The sequence below is a fragment of the Sapajus apella genome, unplaced genomic scaffold, assembly GCF_009761245.1.
Source record: "Sapajus apella isolate SASKATOON/1434 unplaced genomic scaffold, GSC_monkey_1.0 scaffold19, whole genome shotgun sequence".
NCBI lineage: Eukaryota > Metazoa > Chordata > Mammalia > Primates > Cebidae > Sapajus > Sapajus apella.
In genome coordinates, this window is record NW_022436959.1 from 8,887,117 (window position 1) to 8,911,819 (window position 24,703).

The 24,703-nt window shown below is 42.1% G+C and overlaps 1 protein-coding gene across 6 annotated transcripts in view; it reads right to left on the bottom strand.

Moving 5' to 3' along the window:
* The window catches only part of CREB5 (cAMP responsive element binding protein 5), a 420,024-nt gene extending 396,913 nt beyond the window's left edge, over positions 1-23,111 (bottom strand). For 4 of the 6 annotated variants that reach the window (XR_004271511.1, XM_032286909.1, XM_032286912.1 and 1 more), the window contains exon 1: positions 19,508-20,624. Coding sequence is in view for 4 of the 6 variants with exons in the window: in XM_032286909.1 (XP_032142800.1) it covers positions 19,508-19,510 (3 nt within the window). In the remaining 2 variants the exon portion in view is untranslated. Of the gene's footprint in view, positions 1-19,507; positions 20,625-23,014 lie in introns of those variants that run through there. The other 2 variants (XM_032286908.1, XM_032286910.1) reach the window with 2 other exon arrangements.
* Between the last annotated feature and the right edge of the window lie 1,592 nt (positions 23,112-24,703).

Here is a 24,703-nt window from a genome sequence, read left to right on the forward strand (position 1 = left end):
GCTTGAGCCACCGCGCCCGGCAAATTGTAAAAAGAGGAAAGTTGAGGGAATCCCTGAACTTGAGATATAGTTATGATTTTTTTCATGATTTTTGTTCAAGCCATCTAAAATTCCTTTATTCCTTTCTGACTCAGACAGGAACACACTAGAAAGAAGATTTTAGGATTAGAATTGGTTGATTTCCAATCTTAAGACTTAAGAACTTTTCCTTTCCCAGTTTCTTTTTCAGGAAAAATAGTTGGAGAGTGTTTTTCTCACAAGGTCAGCTTCAGGGGAAATTTGGAGGAAAGAGAGGTTACCAAGACCATTAATTTTAAATGGTGCACTCTCATTTGAAAATCCCAGATGACCACCGTGTGCCTGCCAGCTTGCAAAAGAGCCACAGACTGCGTACAAGTGACAACCATAGATGATACAACCAAAAAATGATTGCTGCTTGTTTGAGAAAATATGCACAGAACATGCCAAATGACTCCTACACTGGGTGTTTTTCTGAATGAATTTCTTGTAAGTTCTGTCACATGAAACTAATACTAGGAATCCCTATGATCCAAGAACCTTGTTCCAGATGCATCTATCGCACTGTCCTTGCCATTGGCTGGGCAAAATACAACGCTCCAATTCTGTGTAAAACACGTTGCATAATTATAACATCCTCTTATACGGTTCTGTGCGTGTTTTTATCTTTGCGCAAACATGGCTTTTGTTTAATAGACATCAGAATCTCTTTCAGCAACAGCTCACTGCAATATAGCGAATGCAACCAGAATCAACAACAACCAAAAAGCTTTGTTTTCAGGTGTGGGTCATAAAAAGTAATCAGTGAATGGAGGATACATCAATCTGTGAACTGGCAAATTAAAATTAACATATTTTTAATTTTGCAACTCTTGCTTAGGAAAGACTGGCCTTTGTTTACCTCCAATATTTAAAAGCTACCTTTCAAATGCTTTCTTGCTAAATAGAGTGTAATATCCAAGCATTAACCAGTGCCACAAGCAAAAGAAGAAATCAAGATTATTTACTGATTGCGACTCAAAAATCTAGAAGACTTTAACACCAATTTTCCTTGTCTGTCTTAATTGTTTGTCTTGGCGAAACAATGGTGCTTGCTTCCCTTATTTCTTTCATTTCAAATAGGGTGACATTATGAATGCCATAGATACAGCATTAAATCATAGTCCTGTTTACATGTACTGCTATGGCAAGCAGTCTTTGGGATGTTCTCAGTGATCCATCTTCTGGAACAAACTTGTACCATCTCCTTGCCATAGGCTAAACCCAGTGACATGCCTCTAATGAATAGAATATAGCAAATGGGATGGAATGTCACTTCAGTGATTTGAACCCAAAGAAAGACGGAGACTCCCATCTCTGGCTTTTTCCTTCTTGGAGCCCTTGCTTGCTTCTGGGGAAGCCAGCTGCCATGCTGTGGGCTCCTCTATGGAAAGCCCCCAGCAGTAAGGAACTAACGGCTTCAGCCAACAGCCAGCAAGAACCTGAGGCCAGCCAACGGCCATACAGGTGAGCTTGGTGTGGATCGCCTGAGGCTATGATACCAGGTGAGTTTGGAGGTGCATCTTTCCCTGGCTGCGGTTTGAGAAGACTGCAGCCCTGGCAGGTTTCTTGATCACTGCTTGTGACAGATCCAGAGCAGAGAAACAAAGAAACCACACCTGGATTCCTGACCCACAGAAGCTCTAAGATGATAAATGTATGTTGTTAGAGGGGACGGCGCTAATTTGTCATACGCCAATAGCTAACTAATCCAATTGTTTACAAACTAAGTTAAGTATTTGACATTTTCTTTTTTTTTTTTTTTTTTTTTTTTTTTGGTTAGGGTGCTAGCAAACGAAAATTTAGCCCTCTAACTTTTAAGGGTAAAACCTTAGATTGTATGGGGATAAAGAATATTCAGAACTAGAAAAAAATTAAACAGTGTTTATTCCCAAAGAGCTCTATTTGCTGCTGCAATCATAACAGCCACTCATAATCCGTACAGCATTTTAAAATCCAAGTGGTGTTTTCGCATTCAAGGCCATTTACTTGAAGAGGCTGTGAAGCCGGTATTATAATTATTATTATGCCCATCTTACTGAAGAAGAGATTGAGACTCAGTAGATTTCAAAAGTTTCTTGAAAGCAAGGACCTCCTCTCTCCTCCTGGCCACCGCTTCCCCAATGCCTACTCCACGCTTAGCACTGTAAATGCTCCATTCAATACACATTTGTGGAGTGGATGCCTCCTACAGCAAAGCTAACTATAAAGTGGGGCCTCTTTCATGAATTTCTCCACACACACATATTCATACATCAATTGATCAATAATGTCTCTACATACATGTGTGTCCGCTAATACGCAAATATGTGTCCATGGAGCCAGGGTGTATGTTTCCAAACCACACAGGCATCTCTGAAAGCTTACCTCTAGCTTTTTTAAAGACAGTAAAGAGATCATTCCCTCGTGTAATCCTGTTTTACATACAACCCTACGCTGCCAAAGACACAGACCTAGAGCTCTTTTGTGAGCTAACAAGCCTTTCCTGGTAAATCAAATCTCTTTCGTTCATTATCATTTCCTGTCATCTCCCAGGATGAGGCTGAAGGCAGCAAAGGAGGTGCCAGCCAGCTCAGATCCCCACACAATGCCTCTAACCCTTCCCTGTGCCCCCAGCACCTTGATAAACTTGGCAACTAGAAAGTAGTAGGCCTTGTCAAAGGTCACTATAAAATAACCTCAGGCGATGGTAGATAAAGGTGTCCATAGAAATGCAACAAAGTAGCTGACCAGGAAACAGGAGGTAGGGCTTTTGATTAGGAAGTTTATATAAGCCTTAAATTCCTTTTCTTTTTAGAGCTTCAGTCAAGTGATCATTCAACCTCCAATCAGCCCAGTCCCCTCTCATATACTACCTAATAAAAAACCGTTTGTTCCCAAGGCATGTGGAGCTATTAAATTAAGAAGACAAGAAAACCAGTAAGGATGATTCCTCTTACCAGGAAAGGAAGTGCAGCACATCATACGTAAAGCATTTTACATTAATATCAGTCTTCCTTCAGCAGATATTGAGGAAGTGTCCGCCATGTGCCAGATGCTGACAAAATGGTGATGAACAAAACATGCTTGATCCCTGACATTTCAGATTTCAGATTCTGGTGGGAATGTGGATTTTAATTTTTTCAGGCCAAGCACTATGGCTCACGCCTGTTATACCAACACTGTGGGAGGTCGAGGCGGGTGGATTTCCTGAGCTCAGGAGTTCGAGACCAGCCTGGCAAAATGGTGAAACCCCGTCTCTACAAAAATACAAAAATTAGTTGGTCATGGTAGCGGGTGCCTGTCATCCCAGCTACTCAGGAGGCTGAGGGAGGAGACTTGCTTAACCCAGGGAGGCAGAGGCTGCATGAGCCGAGCCTGCACCATTGCACTCCAGCCTGGGTGACCAAGTGAGACTCCATCTCAAAGCAAACAAACAAACAGACAAAATTAAATTAAACATCACACAAAGGAATACAAAATTGATTTAAGTGCCATAGAGGAAAAGTTCAGGACCTATTTAGATTGGGAAACCAGGGACAGCATGGATGGTCTAGGCAGAAGGGGTAGCGCACGCCAGGGCCCCGAGACTGAGAAGTCTGTGGCCCCTGTGAGAATATCAGGTCCTCACAGGATATCAGGTTCTCACGGGGGCCACAGCCTTCTCAGGGTGGCTGGGGCTCACTGCGGAAAGGGCTGTGTGCTGTGAGATGAGACTGGCCTATTTGCTGCCCAAGACTGTGATCCTGATTCTAACTCTATCTGCAGCGGAGACCCCTTCCCTGAATTCCACTCACCGCATCTCATGTTGACTCAGCATCTCTGCACATACAACATGCCCAAAACGGAACTCCTGGTCTCCCACGCCGACCCTGTTCTACCTGCCTTCTTCCGCATCTCAGTCAATGGCAACTTCATCCTTCCAGGGTCTCAGGTCAAACACCTTAACATCTTCCCTGACTTCTTACTTATCTTCACAGCCAATCCATCAGCGAGCCCTGCTAGTTTTACCTTCAAAATAAGCCAAAATCCAGCTCCTTCTCACCACCTCTCCTGGAACCACCCAGTCCACCACCATTGTCTCTTGCCTCCTCATGGGTGCTCCAGCTGCCACCCTCGCTCCTAAGCAGCTGATCCTCCAACCACAACAATGGAGGGCTTCAGAAGTGATAGATGCTCTACCCAAAACCATCCAATGGCTTCCTACCTGGCTGAGATTAATATCCAGAGTTTACGGCACGGTCTAAAGTCCCTGCATGATCAGCCCCCCAGCAGCTCCCATTGCTTCCCTCCTTGTCGCCACATCTGCTTCCTTGCAGTTTCTCAAGCACACTGTCAAAAACAGAGGACCTTTGTACCAAGCAGCCCCCTGTCTAGAAAGCTCCTTCTCCACATCTCTGTAGGAATTGCTCCCTTCCCCAGTGGCTCTCCTCTCATATGTCACCTTATCTGAAAGTCCACCTTCCTGGACTATTCCAGCTGAAACATGAAAGAACACACTCAATCCACGTCCCTGGCTTTACCTTTCTTTTTAGCGCTTACTACTATATGACGTATTATTTACCTGTCTACGTGGAGATTCTGTTTGTTTGGTTCACTGCCATATCCTTAGAACCTGGAAGAGTTCCAGCTAAAGAGAGCAAAGATCCAGCTTTAGTGATGTGCTTGGCTGGGTGGTCACTTAGCCATCTCTGGAAGTCCTTTTGTATAAAATTATAAACCCAGAAAGGAAATAGATGGAGTGCCTAGTATCTTACTAAGATTGAGGCTTTGGAAATGCAAGAGGAGAGAGAAGTCTGGCTGGGAGGAGTGGAGAGGAAGGCAGCGTTCATGGTAGATAGGTCAGTCCCTGGGGGAGGAGAGCAGGCCCCAAATCCCTGTGACAGGCACCATGGGGAAAGAGGAAGCGTTGAGAGGAGGAAAGGCAGAGATAGAAGGAATAAAAATGTGAGCGTTTCCAAAACAAACTCGGTCTCTGTCACAATTGTACCCAAGCTCAACCCTAAAGGAAGATTTTTCAACCAGCCTAAGGGAAAGGAGATGAATGTCGTCAGAGTATACATTTCTCTTGCCAAAAGATTGGTCATGTGTTTTTTAGAGTCATTTTAAAAAAATCCACAGCAAAGTTAAATGCCAAACAATAGGTGTTGGTTAAGAAATTATGGCATAGCAACTCAATGGAATATTATGCATAATCATAGTTTTGAAAGCTATGTAGCGACATGAAAACATGTCTGTGGTATAGTTTTGAGTGAAGGAAGCAGAATTTTAAAATATGTCTACGCTCTGATTAAAACTATTTACAAATTATGTTCCTCTCTGGATGAAGAATGTAAGAGAATGTAAAAATGAAAAATCAGTTTTTCCTTAGGGTTATGAAATTCTCAGTGATGGCTTCATCTGCCCCTGTTTTTGATTTCTAAAATATTATGACAATTGTCTTTAAGCAACAGGGTCTAAAATTAAAGTGATACTGGGAGAAGAGAATTTCATCAATATACCTAAAGAATCTTCCTAGGGTGGTCCTCCAGGAGCATGCACTAGGCTAGTGAACATCTCATGTGGCCCCTAGGAATTTTATGGCAACAATGAGTGAGTGTCTCTTTACTCAGTTCACTCACGATTAATTTTCCATCTACCATGTGTAACCATCTACTCTATGATAGTTCAATGAAGGAAGTCAAAACTGAGCAAGATTCAGTTCTTAGAGTTTACAATCCAGGAGAGGGAAGGTACGAAAAACACAAAAATAATCACAATAGAAGACACATTTTTTTTTAAATCACAAGAAAAGATTAACAAAGCACTAAGGAATTAATTAGTTTTGCATTCTGCTTTTGGTTTGGCAGATCAGGAGATGGTGGTTGAGATGGGCCTTGGAGAGTGCTGTTTGCACAGGCAGGAGGTGAGTGTAGCTTGTCTGGGTGAGTGTGTGCACGTGTGTGTCTGGAGCTGCTGTGCTAGAGGAGTGCAGATGTTCCAGGGAAGAAGAGATTTTGAACATGGCAGGGAGGCACCCAACACAAACTAGAGTGGATCTGTCTTGAATATGGGGAACACCTACAAGGATGTGGCTGGGACTGGCGTAGGGGCCTTGAAACAGGGCACTAGTGAAGGTTCTTGAGAAGGAAAATGTGATGTTCAGAGCTATACATGGGAGCAGTTCTTGGTAGCTAGAATGGACAGAGTCTGAGCTGAGGGACCAGACAAAACTGGGACCAAACCCAACTCCTGCATTTCCTTGTGTTGTCCCCTTGGTCAAGTCCCTTAACCTCTAAGCCTTATTTTCCTTAGGCATAAAAAGGAGTAGTTGTAGCCCTTTGCAGGTTTAGAGCGAGAGAAGAGTCTCACTAAAGAATCAGTAAATAATTCTGCTCCCCTTAATTCTCAGTTAATAGGAGGAATTGGTTTAGGAGACAGGGCAAGGACATTGCTAAGGCAAAATCCAGAACGTGTGGCCATGATATGTCCACGACAACCAAAGAAAAGGGCCAAGTCAATGTCCGGGGCATGAAGTGTCAATCTGGGGGGATAGAGGATAGTGGTGGCCCCCATTTAAATGGGTGTGTCAGGAGGATAACTGGTATGAGGATGAGTTTGCGTTTGAGCAATTCGAAAATTAAAAAAGCAGCAGTCCATCTAGAAGAAAATGTCAAAGGCGCAGTTAGAAGTACAGGCCATTACTTAAGAGGGAGGTGCAGGCTGGAGACGCATACAATAAATGCACAAGACTGAGGTCTGAAGTGCCCTATCAACATCTACTCATCCAAATATGCAGAGAAGCTGTTAGATCAAAACACCCTGTTTGGCATGTATTCTAGCTGAATCGAGCAGCCCATGTTTTCCTCCATGATAGGCTATCTTTTTTAACAGCTTCATTGAGATCTAATTCACATACCGTACAATTCTCTCACTTAAAGCATGCAATCCAATAGCATTAGAATATTCAGATTTCTGCAACCATCACTACAATTTTAGAACATTTTCATCACCCCCAAAAGAAATCACATACTCCTCAATCGCCACCCCTGAACTCCCTACCCCACTCCCAATCCTAGGCAATCATGATTTTACCTTCTGTCTCCATGGATTCGCCTATTCTCAACATTTCCCACATACGGAATTGTATAATATATAATTCCGTATGTGGGAATATATAATATAATTATATATTATATAATTCCTTTATGTCTGGATTCTTTTTCCACGCATAGTATTTTCAAACTTCGTTAGTGTTATTCTATATTTCAGTAGTTTATTTCTTTTTATAACCAAGTAATATCTCAGTAAATGAATGCACCATATTTTGCTTATCCACTCAGCAGTTGATAGGCTTTGGGTTATTTCCACTCTTCTGGCCAATACAAATCACCCTGATAGCTAGTGATGTGGGACACCTTTTCATGTGCTTACTGGCCATTTGTGTATTTCTTTCAAAAACTTTCTGTGACAAAACAATCTGTACACCAAACCCCGAGACACTGAATTTACCGACGTAACAAATCTGCACGTGTACCCATGAGCCTAAAATAAAATTTTTTAAAATTTTATTTTAAAATTTAACATTTAAATTTTAAAATTTTAAATTTAACATGTCTAGTCATATCTTCACCCATTTTTAAACTGAGTTGTCTTTTTATTATGATGTGCTCCTAAAACACAGAATTTTGTCTTTTCATTGTGCAAAACAAAGGTAGCACAAAGACATAAATTATCCATCAACAACCAGAAAATCAGAATTTTTTTCCTTCCGACATTGAAACATCTATACTTAACCGTGTGTGTGTGTGTGTGTGTGTGTGTGTGGTTTATGGGAATGGATAATTTTTGTCCTTGTCAGTAACTATTAGCACATCAAAACAATAATTGTTAAGGCTGCCAGGGTGGCAAACTATAGTTGTATTTAATTCTTTTTTCTCAAGGTTAAAAGTTGGTGTTACTCTTTCAGCATTGCTCTTTTACAAATCCTGGGGACAAATTCAAGGCCAAACCGAGGATAATGGCTACATTAGCAAATTTGTCAGTCAGCACAACATGTATATCTCTATATTTAAGGGTAGGCTTGTTTTGCTGTGTTTTACTGGCTGTGTCCATAGTTGGTAATTAACAGGTGGATCCCCATCTCCGAAGCCTTGTTCCAAGTTTTTCCAGGGATCCATCTTAGGTTTATTTTCAGCATGTGCTTTAAAAAAAAAATGTCTGCTATAAAACACATCACTCCCAATCTGCCAGTTCTCCTAAAGTCCCATTGTTACTTAACCTGGGTGCTGCCTTCTTGCTGGGCACACCTGCTGTTGTGGTTTAAATGGTGTCTGCCTTAAAGGAGATATGTTAGAATCCTAACTCCCAGTACCTCAGAAAGTGATTGTATTTGAAGAAAAAGTATTTGTAGAGGTAATTAAGGTAAAATCAGGTCATTAGGGTGGGCTCTCACGCAATGTGACTGACATCCTCATAAAAAGAGGAAGTTGGAGACAGATATGCAGAGGGAAGGCCATGTGACGCCACAGAGAAGACAGCCATCAACAACCCAAGGAGGGAGGCCTGGGACAGATTCTTCCTCATGGGCCCTGGGAAGAAACCAAGCCTACCAATACCTAGATTTCCGACACGCAGCCTCCAGAACTGTGAGAGGGTAAGTGTCTGCTGTGTGAGCCCCCAGTTTGTGCTACTTTGCTACAGCAACCTCAGGAAACTAACACTCCTGGCTATACCCTAGACCCAGTGGGTGCCAGAGCTGTGGCCGCCTTGGGAGGAAGAGGTGCCTTGCTCCCTGTGGGGCCCCTCTCTGGGAGGAGTTATCAAAGCTGCACTGCCATGCAACCCAGTAATGCACCACACCTTTCAGTTATGGCTGCTCTTTCAGTTTTCGTTCACAGCCATTTTGTGTTCTCAGGGTGCAGACACAAGCCCATGCACACAGGGCTGGAACCCATCCCCCAATTCAGCACCACAAAGGATGACCCAGACTTTCTTCCTGGATCAGGTTTATCCTGACTCCATCTTCTCCACTCTCTGGTCCCCTCGTCTTCCAGTTAATCAATCTCCAAGTCATACTGCTCTTGCCTGGGGCTTTTGAACCTGGCACTACCATAGCCCAAGCCCCCATCATGTCTTACCTGGATAATCACAACAACCCCTAACTGGGTTTTCTGTCTCCAGGCTTGTACCCCCTCACCCTCCTTCTGAAACACTAAACTACAGTGACTTATTTGGTAAAAGTCCTATGAGGAATGGAACTGTGCCTGATTTTGGTCACGTATCCCTAGTACCCAGCACATAATAGATGCTCAGTTAATATTTAATGAAGGAAGGGATGAAGGAAGGAAAGGAACTTAGGCTCAAACAGAATGCTGATATTTGCACTGGAAGAGAGCTCCTTGGTTTCTTTGTGGTTGTTGCCACTTCTTAGTTACAAAAAGCACACTTGATTCCATAAGAGTATCTGGCTAGCATGGAGGCAGAGAGGATAGACAAAGAAAAGCAGGAGAAAAGGAAGAAGACAGGGAAGGATGCCTGAATTTTAGTTATATGTCTGGCACTTACTTTAGCTGGGACTCCACATACCACTAAAGCCCTGGGATTCTGAGTTTTTGCATTCATTAAAATGGAAATGACAACATCTGTCATTCACATCTCACTGTGTTGTTCTATCACCCTAATAAGACAATTTCTATTAAATTACTTTGAAACTTCTAAACAATGCAAGGTGTTATTAATCAGTGGTTGTCTAGGCATAGGCTATTGGGCAAACAGGTAGTTACCCTCATAGAGAAACACAAATGAGAATCCAATGAATTTGAATTTCCATTCCTGATTATACACATCACCAGAAGTTTATTAGCTCTGGTTACATTCTTAGCTTAAATACATGTAATGTATGCACCAGCACATGTAGGATGAACTACATGAAACTGCTCATATTCATTCAACCACAGCAATTTTAAGCTTATGTGTCCTTATAACCATAGCATTGGTAAGCATCATCATTAAGCCCAGAGATTTTTTTCATTCTGGAGTCCATGGCTTCTGGGTCCGTGAACCTTCTCATGAACATTTGTCCATGTCTTATTTTTCTGAAAACTGCCTCATAGCTTTTATCTAATTGTTTCAAATGTCCATAATCCAAAAAAGCCTGGAGCAACTGGCCCAGCCCTCCTTCGTACTGCTTCCAGAAATTTTTCTTATAATAATTCTAACACCCCATGCCAGGGAGGTCACTGATTTCTGAGACAGTCCTTTCCATGGCTGTATAGGTCTACTTGTTCCAAAATTCTTCTTTTTGGAGCCAAAAGAGCAAACACAGCAAACCCCATCTCTCCACACAGCAGACCTTCTCCTTCCTGCAATTTTCACTGTTTTTCCCTGAAGCACAGAGAGTAAGTCAGAAATAATATCTTCCGTGTTCACAGAATGTTCCTTGGTATTATGCACAAGCCTGAGCCTCCTCCTTTCCGAGTCAAATATCTCTAATTTCCTCCACCATTCCCCTCTGTGATCTGCCTCCAAAACTTTCAACTCCCAGATCAACCCCCACTAAGCAACTTCTCATTGGTCACTGCTACTGTGAAGTGTGGGTTTACATTCCCTGATATGAACTACAAGGCTACTTTACCTGACTTTTTTCATTGATCTCAGTTGAATATATACATATGCCGCTAAAGGCAATCAAGTAAATTTCTTAAAAACTGCTGAAATAAGGTCAAATGCATTTTCAAATGGAATGATACATCTTTCTACACACAGAGCTCACCCAGATCCAAGCCAGAAAAGAGGCATGCAGTGCTGTGTGCCTAGCCTTTAGCTACCGTGGATTCTCCTATCTGTCAAAACCACATCACACAGATACCAATATCATCTCTCTACATTAACTCAAAGTGCAAAAGTCTTGTTTAGATTTTTGATCTTCTCATTATGGCACTAAAGTGGACGCATCTCCAAAATCTCACAAATCACCACTAAAGAACGTACTCATATAACCTAATACTACCTGCTCCCCAAAAACCTACGGAAATAAAATTTTTTAAATGTGGGATATGTATACCATGAAATACTATTCAGCCATAAAAAAGAATGAAATCATGCCTTTTGCAGCACGTTGAATGGAACTAAAGGCCATTATCCTGAGTGAAGTAACTCAGGAATGGAAAACCAAATTTCTGGATGTTCTCACTTATAAGTGGAAGCTATGATACAGGTTATGCAAAAGCAGACAGAGGTATCATGGACATTGGAAACTCAGAAGGGGGAAAGACGGGAAAGGGTGAGGAATAGGAATCACCTATTTGGTACAATGTACAGTATTCCAGTGACAGATGCACTAAAAGCCCAGACTTTACTGCTGCATAATTCATCCATGTAACCAAAACTACTTGTACCCCTAAAGCTATTGAAATAAAAATAAGTGAATGCAAATTAAAAAATAAAATAAAACAAAAATTAAAATGGATGTGTCTAACTTGAAGCAAACGTTCTGTGCATTATATTTCCCCTGTCAAGGGAATGCAGTCCAAGCAAACATTTTCCCCATTTTTTCTAACTGTGGTAAAATACACATAACATAAAACTTGCCACCTTAACCTTTTTTTTTTTTTTCTTTTTTCTTTTTTTTTTGTGATGGAGTCTCACTGCAAAGCCCAGGCTAGAGTGTAATGGTGGGATCTCAGCTCACTGCAACCACCACTTCCTGGGTCCAAGCAATTCTCCTGTCCCAGCCTCCCCAGTAGCTGGGACTACAGGTGTGCACCACTGTGCTCGGCTAATTTTTCTATATTTTGAATAGAGATGGGGTTTCACCATACTGGCCAGGCTGGTTTCGAACACCTGACCTCAAGGGATCCACCTGCCTCAACCTCCCAAAGTACTGGAAGTACAAGCGTAAGCCACTGTGCCGGGCTCCACCTTAACCATGTTTAAGTGTGCCGTTCAGTAGTGTTAGGTGTGCTCACATTGTTGTGCAATCAATCTCCAGAAACCCCTGTGTTTTTAAACAAGCATTAAATAACTACAACTATGTGAAAGAATATGACTTCCTAAATAGATCTCCTAAAATATCTTCTAAATGTTAAATAAAGATAAAGCAGCCACATGATTTACTCTTAAGCTTTCCTTTTAAAGATACAACTGTGTTTGTGCTAAAAAAAAAAAAAAAAAAAAAAAAAAAAAGCAAGCAAGCAAGCAAGCAAGCAAGCACATTTCCTGGAAAGGATACACATGAACTTTAGGTTAAAGACTGAACCTGCCTGTCTTAAGAATGTCCCTTCCAAAAGGCATGTCAAGTAATTATATGTACTCTTTTTCTTCCTGATTTTTGTAAGTGCTTCCAAAGCACATGAAAAAAATAAAGTGTACTTTGCCTGTGCTGCCACCATCCAATCAGCAGACATTACTGTTTTGTTTTGGTTTTTTAATGTTTTGAATGGTTTGGAGATCAGCATGGGTGTTTAGCAAAAAGTACAATTTCAAATTACATGCTGCTTCAGGGTGCCAAAACACTGCACCCTCATCTTTGATGACGTCAACACAGCACAGCCCTAAGAATGGCGGTTGTTAGTCATCCGATTTTGCAAAACTGGAAGATGAAATTGTAAACAACGTGTGCTTAGACAGGCCTTCTGAGAAAAAAGGAGTGTCTTAAATCTGGTTTTAATTTTTTAAATCTCACAATATCTTTTAATCAACAAAATGTATCTGAATTAGTGTTACAAATAGATACTTGTCCAATAGGAGTTACAATTTGTCCATGGGCATCCTAAAAAAGATGATAAGCATATTTGCAATTATATGTCCTACTGTCATTCTGGTCCTCACTGGCTCAGGTTTTTTTTTTTTTATGTACATATTCATTTTCATATAAGCATAAACACCGTAAGCATATACATGTGTGAATATTAAAACTGCTTTAAATTTAGCATGATGCTTGGAGAAAAGAATCCAAAATAATCGCTCCCTGGCACTGGTCAAAAATTGCACTATTAATCAACATCTCACCCATCGAAGACACAGAAATGCAGACAGAGACTGCAAATGGCCAAGCCCAAACTATCATCATTATTAGGAGAAAACAAAAACCAGGTACACAATGCAGATGGCTCCAGATCAAGTGTGAAGACAGTACATTGGCACAACAAGGGCTAAAGTGTTTTATTAAAGATAATTTAGCAGCTAGGGCTAGAGTCTATCTTGCTCAACAAATGAATACAGGCCTTTACCTTCAATCCCCAAAACAGATGAGTAACTTACATCATTAATCTCATTGTCTCTCTACACAAACCTTTTAACAGTCAATCACAAAGTAGCCCGAGAGAAAGTTTCCCTGGATACTACCAAAAACACAGATTTGCAACAGATGTCTCCATGCAACTTTTAAAACAGATTCCATGTTAAGAAGTTAATATATCCTTATGTATTTGCCTATCAATCCAGGTACATGTAGCCCGAAGCTGGGAAGTAAGAGGTATTAGCAAGGAAACCATTTAGCTGCAAATAACGCATGGAAAGGCATCATAAAGAATGTTATTTATAAATACAAAGACAAGTGCAATAGTACAAGCAATTGGAAAATCCCTACCTGGAAGCCATCCAAAGTAGTGCTTCTCTCTGGAACACATGGCACTAATAAATGCATGCTCTTTTCTCTTACTGTCCACCCAACTAATCAATGAGCAAGATGCCTAGCCTTGGTTGCATCTTTAAAATGGGGATTAGAGCTATGTGTTAGTAAATGAAGGCTAACATTCTTCCAATAAATGACATTAGAGAAAACACAAATATCACCACAAAATGTAGAAAAAACATGTAATTTTGTATTCAAAATTGGTTTATGGTCATGTTTAAAAGGCGACACGGTCAAACAGACACGTATTTGTAAATAGGTAGCTCTGCAGGGAATAAGGAGAGAGAGGGTCAGAGTGAAATGACTCATGGATTCGGGGATGCAGCATGAAGTCACAGGGACTGACACCAAAGTCTCTCCTCCCCTCCACAAGCAACTCTGTTTGTAGACTTTGCAAGAAGGTGCGTGAGGAGTTTGGAAATTATTTTTATTTTATACTTCTTTGCGTCCTTTAGTAAATGACAGACTGGTGTATTATAAAAAGCAAGTATATTAAAACATTTTCGTGTGCCTTGAAAAAAATAGTGATTCTTCTAATATTTTAAAAGGTGATAAATAAAAATGAATAGCTTAAGTCTAGGAGGTTAAAACTAACATCTTGACATGAGCAAATCTGGGCTAGGCAATGACACAAGCTTGTTAAAAGCTTGGAGGGAAGAAAATTCTAGGGGATCCAGATGTCTGAATTGGAGTAAAATTTTCCCTCCCAAAACAACTAAAGGCATGTATCTGGGGTAAAAGAGTAAGCTGGCAAAATACTGTAACTGAAATGTGAGGATCCTGACCTTTTCCAAAACAGAGGGTTTCTACAAGGCTACATGTAAATCAAATCCTAAATTAAGATTTCTAGGGAAGCAGACCATTTAAAACACCCACATTTGAAAGTGACACAAAACAGAGCTCATTTGTGGTGCAAAGAATGATCTCCTAAGTTATCCATTCTGTACATTTTAATCTTTATCAGTTTTATTTTCTTAAATATGTGTTGCAGGGTACGCATGCTTAGAACAACAGCTTGCTGCCCTTGAACTCTGAATGAACGCTTTACTGCAATCCCTTTCCTTAAATAGAATCATAGAATATTAGAGGAGAAGATTCCTTAGAGATCAGTTAGAACTGTGGTTCTCAACCTTTGCTACACATTGGAAACACTTGTGGAGCTTTTAAAAGATACAGAGGCCCAGGCCTTCACCCCAAACCAATTAAATCAGAATGTCAGAGTGGAAAGGTATTGGTGCTTTTTAATAAGCTCCACCAGTGGATTACAAACCACTGATTACCCTTGTGTTGTCTGATTCCACAGTCACTGGCCACACGTGGATACTGAACACTTCAAATGAGCTAGTCCAAATTGAGATATGCTGTAATTGTGAAATGCACACTGGATTTCAAAGATTTGGCACCAAAAAAAAGAGAGAATGTAAAGTAGTACATTAACATTTTTATATAGATTATATGTTTAAATGATAATATTTTGGATATATCAGGTTAAATCAAAGTGTTATTAAATGACTTCACCTGTTTATTTTTAACCTTTTTAATGTGGCTACTAAAACATTTAAAATGACATATATGGCTCATATTTGTGGCTCTGACTACTGGACAGTGCTGGGTGAGCCCAACATTTTTATCACAAATGAAGAAACTGAGGCAGAGAAGTATAATGAGCTCAAGGCAGCTCTCTGGGGATTGCGTCTCTCCTGTAGTCTCAGGCTTCTCCTGTTGCTGAAACCTCATTGTTGAAGAGCCGCGAATGGACAGAGCTTGTTATGCCATCAGTCGAATTTCAACTCTTCTTTCTCTCATTTGTTTTGCTAATTGTTTCCTCTAAGATTTGATATAAAAATTTATTTTCCTTATGGAAAAATATCCCCTCTCTGCTGTGTACACATTTGTGATATGTTACTGAAGGATTATTCATCAAGACAGAGTAGTTGTAATGGATGTTAAAAAATAAATCTAGGGAAACACTAGCAGAAGGAAAATGCAGAGAGTAGACAAAGAGAACATTTTGCCATGCTATAGTTTAGAAAATGACCCTGGAGGCCCCCAGCGCTCTGACAGTAACCGTCGAGACAGGATCATTCCCTGATCTGATTTTAGAAGCTTGAGCCTGTAATATTGTTTTTCCTCCTGGGAGCCAGTGTTTTTCTGCACTGTGTTGTCATTGCAGTGAGGCAAATCAGGCCCTCTGTAACGGTGTACCACACCATAGCTAGACACCCTGGTGGAAACGGACTTTATCCCAACGTCTTCTACTCTCTGATGCATGAATGAATACCTGGCCAGTCAGAAGCCAACTTACTTAAAGAAGAAAATCTTGTTTTGATAAAGTGAAACGGTCCTACCAGATCTGGCAAATAGAGATTACCTGGATGTCTTCTAACAGTCACCCAATTCAAACAAAAACAAAGATTTTTTTTGCTGCATGTATTTTTCCCCCTTGGGGAGACAACAGAGAGAAGACTGCATGGAACTGGCCAAAATGTGTTATATTTGAGAAATCATGCCTGCAACACAGGAGCTCCTCCGTGTAATAAAACAATAAAAGAGACCTGAATTTTGATATAAAACCTCAAGCAAACTGCTGGTGAGGAAACTTGTGGGTGAGGCCCAACAACACATATACTAGATGCATTCAAAGTCTCTATTTAGACATCGTTGTTCCCCATCTTAAATACCGCACAGCCTAAATATCATCTTAAATCAAATGTGTGGTGCTCTAGAGCCCTCTGTGTTATATGCATGAATTTTTTAAGTTATGATTGGTCAAGTTTTACCAATCAAACCTCAAAGAACATACGTGCAGACTCAATTCACTTCTCACCACCTCCGAACGCTCTCATATCCACCTGGAAAGATAACGTATTACAGACAGATCCTAGGCAAAAGTACACCTTCTGGAGTGAAAACATCACCTGTTTCTCTATTTGACTATATATTTATTTATTTATTTATTTATTTTAACTTTAAATAGTATTTCAGATCCTGTCCTCATAGATGATAAAGAAAAGACAGGAAGTAGAGAAAAGTCACTGCCTTGTTCTTGCAACAGGTCTTTCAGATCATTTTTAATTCTGTCTGGTTTTTACTCTCAAATGAAATCTGGATGGTGTGATTTTACAAGGGCATGTCTAGTAATGATGATGAAAAAAGGAGAATTTAGTTAAAAATTAATTAAGGAGGCCCGTATTAGAAAAAATAACATTTCAGATATTTTATAAAAATAAATGAAATAGAAACTGCAGTTTTATGATTAAGGTATTCATTCAAAAGATTTGATAAAAATTTGTCTTTGAAAGATAAGTCATCAAAAGTCTTGAAAAGAGCGAAGGATACAAAGTCATGGGTTATGCCCCATTCCTGACAGGGCATTTATGGCCGGAGCACCCAACCTGGCAGCAGGGACCAGGCTTCTCAGCCTGGTTTGACTCTCTCTAGCTCTGAGCCTTTAGTGAGCCAGAGGTCTCTTCTGTAAAATGGAAAAGTTGGTCTATCAATCCGAGGCTCTCCCCTAGCTCTACCATCTGCATAAAGCCACAAGCCTTTGTATCTCACCATCAGAATATCTAGGCCTAAAGGAACTCCCTCTAAAATCAGTTCCAGTCAAACGCCAGCCTGGTGGTTTTCAATCCTTGTTAAGGATTGAAATCCTAAAATCCTTTTAGGGTTGAGATCAGAAATGTGACCTTAAGGAAACAGAAGAAAGCAGCTGAAATATGTATTTTATTTTTAAGTGATAAATTGATTCTGATCTATTTCTCAGTGACAGGTGGTGGGGGAGTAATACAGTGAACTTGGAAAAAATAAATATTGAAATGTCAATATAATATCTTATATATTCAAGAATTTATCCTAAACTTTATCTTTTACTTTAAAATCTCAGAGTTCTCAATAAGAGCTTCAAAAATTGTTCTTGGGTTTCTGGAAGAGCGTTATCACTATTTGGAAATTTCTAAAAGGCTTCTCTCTTTAAAAAAAAAAATTCCTATGTTAAATCTATGATTTGTGATTCCCAACAATGGAATACTAATGGACACTCAAAAAATACTAATTGCTTATTTTTTTCCTAATTACAAAATGTAATAATTCTTTAGTGAAAACAGTAAACATGATGTCATTTTTCAAGTGCCAGGCTTTCTATTTAAAGCATTGCCACAAAATAGATAGCTTACTTAGTTTACAAATAGCAACACAAAAAGGGTTTTCTGTGTCTTTAAGTCTGTTTAGCATATCTGAAAGTGCTTATGCCTCACACTTAAATATTTAAGGCAACTGCCCCCCAGTTTATTACCTTATCTTAATTGTATAATTTTCTTAAATAGAATTCAGAGAAATAGTCATAGATTTAAATTTTTAAACACTAATTAAGCATTGGTTGCTTCCCATAATACAGCTGGCAGTCAAAGTGGACAAGATAATGAATTGACTGAGATCACTGTTCCATCTTCATCCAAGAAAGCTGCCTCTAAAAAAAGACCTTAAATTGCTGTAGAAATCCAATTTGTGAGAAGCAAAAGAAGCATATAGATGGGAAACACCAGCCATGATCACATTAATTTTGTGACGAACGGTATTGCTCTGAAGTGAAGAAGAAGAAAAAAGAAAGGATGACAGAAATAGTAAGTCCACTCAAATCCCAATTTTAATCCAACAGCATAACCAGAAGAAAACAAACTACAAATACAAAGTTCACATCTTAGTGATCTAGTGAACATTACACCCCCCAAAAAATAATTTTCGGCTTAATAAGAAGCAAACTCCAATGAGAAGAAAATACTATAGGATTGTGATAACTCATTGTTAAACAGTAGATGATAATAAGAAATTGGGAGTCTAGAAACTTGCCATCAATACAAATAGCCATGAAAACTCCATGATTGATTGGTTGTGAATGTGCAGATGTGGGAAACTGACAAATCATTGTAACAAAAATCTTCAACTTACTAGAATTGAAAATCTGTATGGGAAAAGTCTCTCTGACAAACTACAATTTATTTAACCACTGATTCAAATAAAAGCTGCAACGTAACAGAGATCTAGAAATAAAGGCATGGTTTCTACCTTTTTTTTGGAATGTTCTCATAAACTCTCTTCTCAGGTATAAACCACATAAGGTCGCAACTGACTTCTAATTGACAAGCAGTTTATGGGTACCAGCAATTTACATGCAAAAATAGTGGGCTTGAAGATATTATCAAACATGTTCTCTCTGAGTAAAGTTGAAAAACAAAAATCACTATAATCAGTAAGGATTTAAAAATAACAGAACTATCTAAAATGCTATAAGCAAAGGAAAATGAGAAACATTCATGGGGAAACACAAGTGAGTTTTTTTATTATTTTCTTTTTTTAAGTTTTAAAACTAAAGTAATAGCTGATATTCAACCAATAGCATCGTCCTTCGGGGCATGCACATCTAGGTTTGAATGCAGAAAATGGTTTTATTGTTTTATTAATTTTTAGGTTTCTTTTTCAAGAACTTACTTATTAAAACTTAAATACTTATTGAAGTGATTAGTGAAAGCTCATGGAAAGGGGAATTCTTGCCTGACACACATTACTTAACATGCTTCACAGCTTCTCCACTGCAGCTTCCAGTGCAGTTCATATGCTCCTGAACACATTTTACCCGGGGAAATAAGGGTCTTATTCACACACACACACACACACACACACACACACACACACTTGCACATAAAATGCTACAAGTCCCAAGAAACTGACAAAAGCAACATTAAAATTTTGTGCAACATGAGAACTCCATTTCTGAATTCCATCTATGAAAATTGGTTTCATTTAACTAAGTGCAAAGTTTTCCCTCTGTTTAATAAGCATAATAAACATCATCCTTACCATTATCTGTAGAATCAAAGCAGCAACGTGTTGCTTCCTGCAGTCACCAAATCAAGTTTTTTCTTCCTTTCTTTCTAGTAACTTCTGTTTCACCAGCAAGATTAGGAAGAAAATAAGTCTTTGAGTATTTGCCTCAGTATTTCAGACCAAAAGATTGCGAAACTAGCTCTTAGTAAAAAGAACAGGTCTGGTATTTTACAATTACTTCTGCAACCCAGAGGTACCTCCTAGACTCTGGTACCTCCCTCGTTCTCTAAGTTTCTTTTAGTAATGAGACTAATTTTTCCAGTAGCCTTGAACTCCCTAGATTTAACTGACATGGAAAATGTGACTAAAAATTTGTAAAACTGTCTAGCCTCCAACCCTACACAGAATCAACTTTGTTGTAAATGTTGAAGAACACCTCGCAAGCAGCTACATGCTTAGTTTATACTCCTGCGCTACGCAGCAGAGAACACCAAATAACAGTGCGCCATCTAGTTAGCAAGCTGCAATCTCCATGCTAGAAGGGGGGACACTTTCAAACCCTGGGAGTTAAGAACTTGTCAGGGTTCAGCTGCTCTAAAGGTCCAATTGTTTATTTAAATAAAAAAAAATATCGCTACTGAGATAATCCACATCTAGTGGATATGGGAAAATTTAGGTTATAATGGCACTACAAACTTTTACATCTAACTTTGATTTACAAGATAAAAGCAAGTTTTAAATTAAAAGGGCTTTCTGTTAATAGAGCTTATTATTCTGAAGACGGGAATGATTTTCTTCGAAAGTTGTCCCTGGGTGCATGCCTATTATCTTTGCTTTTCCCCTTCCACTAATGAGCATTTATCTAAAGAGCCTGTTAATCCTCTGATGTGTGCTTCTGGTCAGAGGTAACAGTTTGAATAAAACCACTAATCACTGATCACTAAATCACTGATCATTAATCACACTTTCCAGTGCTCATGACTGGGCCATTTTTTTCCCCTTTAAGTCTATGCATCACAAACAAGAAGTTCAACATTTTCGATGCACATATATTGTGTGGAGGTTACACTATTTCATCTCTAGATGTGAATAAATACTAAATCCTGCCACAAACTTGGGGAAGGATGTCAATTAGACACCAGACAGGAGTTTCACAAATGCCTACCCTACAGCATGGCTTTCACTTTGAAGAAAGTAGATCTAATTATAAGGAAACATGTGTTCTTCAAGAAATTCCCACATATTTGCAATATAAATTTTTCTTTATTTAGTTTTCACCAACTCCAAATCAGAGACCACACCAATAACTTCTCCCCCTACATCCAAAACTCGGTTAATACTTTTTAAATTTAATTTCTGCGGCACACCTCCCTCCTCCGCCCCGCCAAGGGTTCTTTTTACTTTGATCCCTTGCAACAAGTCATACACAGGGTCTTTATTTCAACTGCCAGACACGGAGGTTCTGACTCAATTCAATGACCTACGTATTTAACTTCCTCTTTCAACATAGAAACTTAAGGTTAAAAGCTAGAAAGTAGCGCACGCACCGATTTATTGTATGGAAGTTTAGGTTCAACGACTCTCATTCCCTCACGTTGGAAATGAAACGTTTAGTCTTGATCCTTTTAGCTAAACCTGATTTTGTCAGTATCCTAGCTTCTTCCTCTTCTCTCTTCTGCTGCAGAGTTCTGGGCAGGCACTACGTAAAGTGAGGTACTTTGTTTGCAGTGGGTGTATTGCTTTCCTAAGTCACCACCACGAGGACACAGTATTATCATAACGCTTAGAAACATTTCCTGATTTTCCTTTTGTATCAGGACTGAGCATTTTCGCCCTAGAGGAGAAGGCTTGCTGGTGCCTTTCTTAAATAATACAAAAGGGCAGATTGAGCGCTGATCAGGTACAGTGGTCCCCTCAGACCCCAGAAGCTTTTACCCACACTCCAGGGACCGTGCTCGCCCCAGGAAAAGCTGTAAAAAGCGGGGGCGGGGCTAGAGTGATAACGGTGTGGACTGAAGAGTGGTGGAGAGGGAGGGGTTGGGAAGAGAGGGCAATAAAGATGCCCAGGGAGCGGGGTGATTGCACCAGTGTGTTGTGAAGAGGGTGGGGGGATGCAAAGCAGGGTTGCTTTGTCAGCATTCTAAGCTCCTGAACCCTTGAGGAGCTCAAGCCGTTAATCAAACACTTACTGGCCTGCAGAATGACGTAATGGACCTGTATCAGCCTTTATTCCTTGACACATGTCAGAGGAGGGAAAAATGAAAATCAAACACATTCTGCAGACTCTGACAACGAAATATACAAGCATCCCACTCCAGTCCCCAGCCTTAAACAAGCATCAAGTGGGGGCGGTACCAGTCCAAGGAAAGTTGGGGACGCGGGTGAGAGTGTGGACAAGGTCTAGGGCTTTATCTGTCAGACGCCCCTTAAAAATAAATCTATGACAAAGAAGAAGCGGGATGCAGCTGCTGAGAGAAAACATCTCCTTGATTCTTTCCTTCGCGTCTTGCCCCTCTTAAGAACTTCGTGAAAAGTTCAAGCGGTTCTGCCGAGAATCTGCCGCAGGCGGAGACTCCGCCGCCGGGTCCTGGGAACTGCCTGGGCGCCGCCAAGGCTCGAGCCGGAGCTGTCATTTGGGGCAGCGGCCGGGAAGAGGTAACGATGCCAGCGAGAAAGCAGCGGAGGCAGGAGGCGGCGGGAAGAGAGGACGGGAGTCGGCGGAGCCTCGCCGATCTCCAGCCCGAGCGCCTGGAGCGAAAGCCAAGCGCCCTCCGAGGGCGACCTTCCCTCCCCGGGCGTGCGCCCACCCGCTGCAGCAGGCAGCCCAGCGGGAGAGGTGGCAGCGGCAGCTCGGCACCGGCACCGGGGAGAGCGAGCACCCTGAGCGCGCGCCCACCCGCCCCCTAGGTGACCCGGCGTCCTCGCCGCGCCAGCTGGAAGTTTGCAAACTTTCTCCGGGGGTTCCGCCGCCACGCTGGGAAGCTGGGGACGCGGCGGGAGGTTCCTGGCTCGCCGTCTCCTCTGTCGCTTGACCGCACTTCTGGAGGGCTCCGCACCTTGCCAGGTCTCTGGAGGCAAACACACACCCCCGATTCATAACTGGTCCCCGCGTCAGGGGACTCGCGCGCTCCCACACACGCACGCACGCCGGGCGGACTAGGCGCCAGCTCCACGTTAGCATCCCTACAGGCGCGCGGCGCGGCGGCCACCGAGCGCTCCGGCACTCACGCGGCGCGGGGTCTCTGGGGTGGCCTCAGGACACAGCCGAATTCCACAGTCTACCAGCACTCGGGGCCGGACTTCTCTCTGGTCCGCCAAAATGTTTACAAACACAGATCACCCTCCAGAAAAAAATGCATCGCATCTTCCCTACTCCTTGCCCTGTGACCTGCCCACTGGACCAAGTACCCTCGCGGCTGCTGCCGAGAACCAACCCCTGCAAACAAGTACGCTCCGGAGATGGCTCCCGCGGCAAGTGCAACAAAAGTGGCTAAATGCAAAAGCCCCAGAAGTGGCCGAGCCGTATTTTTAGGAACTTACCAAACAAGTGTGGAGAAGGCAAGAGCGGAGCCCGGGTGAAGGGACCACGTTGGACTGAGCAAAGATTACAATACATTCTATTTAGAGTGCATTACATCACCCCCCCGGTGACGTCACGTGGGATTCCTGAACTTCTAAATCATTGCGGTCCGCGGGGGAGGGACGGAGCGAGGGGCGGGGCCGGCGCGTCGAGGGGGCAGGCCCCGCCCCGGCCCCGCCCCGACCCCGCCCCACCCGCGCGGACCCTGGTGCACCCGCCGGGGAGCGGCGGCGGCGGGGGCGACTGCGCAAGCAACAGCTTGCAGAGCCCAGCGCCGTGTGACACGGCTCCCGACATTAGTGGTGTGAGTCAGCTTGGAAACAATCCTTATGGTTTCAGACAGGACCACGGAGGAGGCGCGGGCGTGGGCTCTCCTGCGGGGAGGGCCTGATGGGGTTTGAAAGGTGTGGGGATGGAGGTTAGGGGAGAGCTGGGGAGGCGGATGCTAGAGGATGTGGGAAGAGACTTTCTACAAACAGAAATGCGGGCTGCTCCTCCCTCCCCCACCAGAGGATGTCCAGCTCCTTTCTGCTTGCGACAGTCGTGACCTCATTTCAGTGTTTCCTGCATCCTGGCTTCTCAGAGCATTCACTTGTCACCCCTTCTTCACCGGCCCCATCTCACCTCCTCCAGGAGAATAACTTCCTGATGGTGCACACTCCCATGAAATACACAGCCCCCATCCTTCTCGGGACCCCTGCTTCAGGCGTCTGAGAAGCTGTAGGGAGGGTTGCTCCTAAGGCGAAAGGTGAATCACAGCTAGAGCCAAGTGATGAGCCTGATTTAGACTCGGCGTCAGAGCCGAAAGGGCCCTTGGCTGTCACTTCCAGAGCCTCTTCGGTAACTGACCCAAGCTCACGGGCTGGGAAGCGGCAGAGCCAGGGCCAGACTGCAGGATCCGGGCGCCTGGTCTGCAGCAAGGGGAGCCTGGCGTCTCCAGCATCCGGCCGTCACCATCGCTGTCACCATCCCCCTGCTGAATTTCCTTTCAGAAGTTCTCCCTTTGAGCAGGATTCAAAGAGAAGGCATAGGCTAAATCCAGCCCGATTCTAAACGACCACTGCCATCCTTGCAGCCCCTGGCACCTTACAAAGCCTTGCAACCATGTGGATTCCCTGGTTTCTCCCAACAACCAGGGTACAATATGTAGGACAGGTATTATAATTATCCCCATTTTACAGGTGAGCTAAGGCAGACACTAGAAGGTTAGGGGGCTGGCCTGAGATCACTTGATAAGCAAGGGGTGGCACTGAGCCCACCCCAATCCCTGTTTTCAACCCTAGATCCCAACTGGGCTCCTTCATAGAACCAGGGAGAAGCATTCCCTTATTGTGGGTTATTGGTAGTTGGCACCTCTGCTAAGAACACATTGGCTGGTTGCTGGAGCTTTGCTTAGAAATAGTTTAGCCCCCGTTAATACATAATAATCATTTCTGACATTTATGTAACATCTGACATTTGTGTAACATCTGACATTTATATAGTACCTCTCAGCCCAACGCATCACAACCATGACGGTGCAGTTTGCCAGAGATTCATGACTGGACTGGCTAGAAACTGTAACGCATTGCCTGGATTGTCACATGGCTCTGAGCTGGTTTTGACACACTAAATGGAAGAGGTTAGTACGTTCTTTCTGTTTTTAAGTG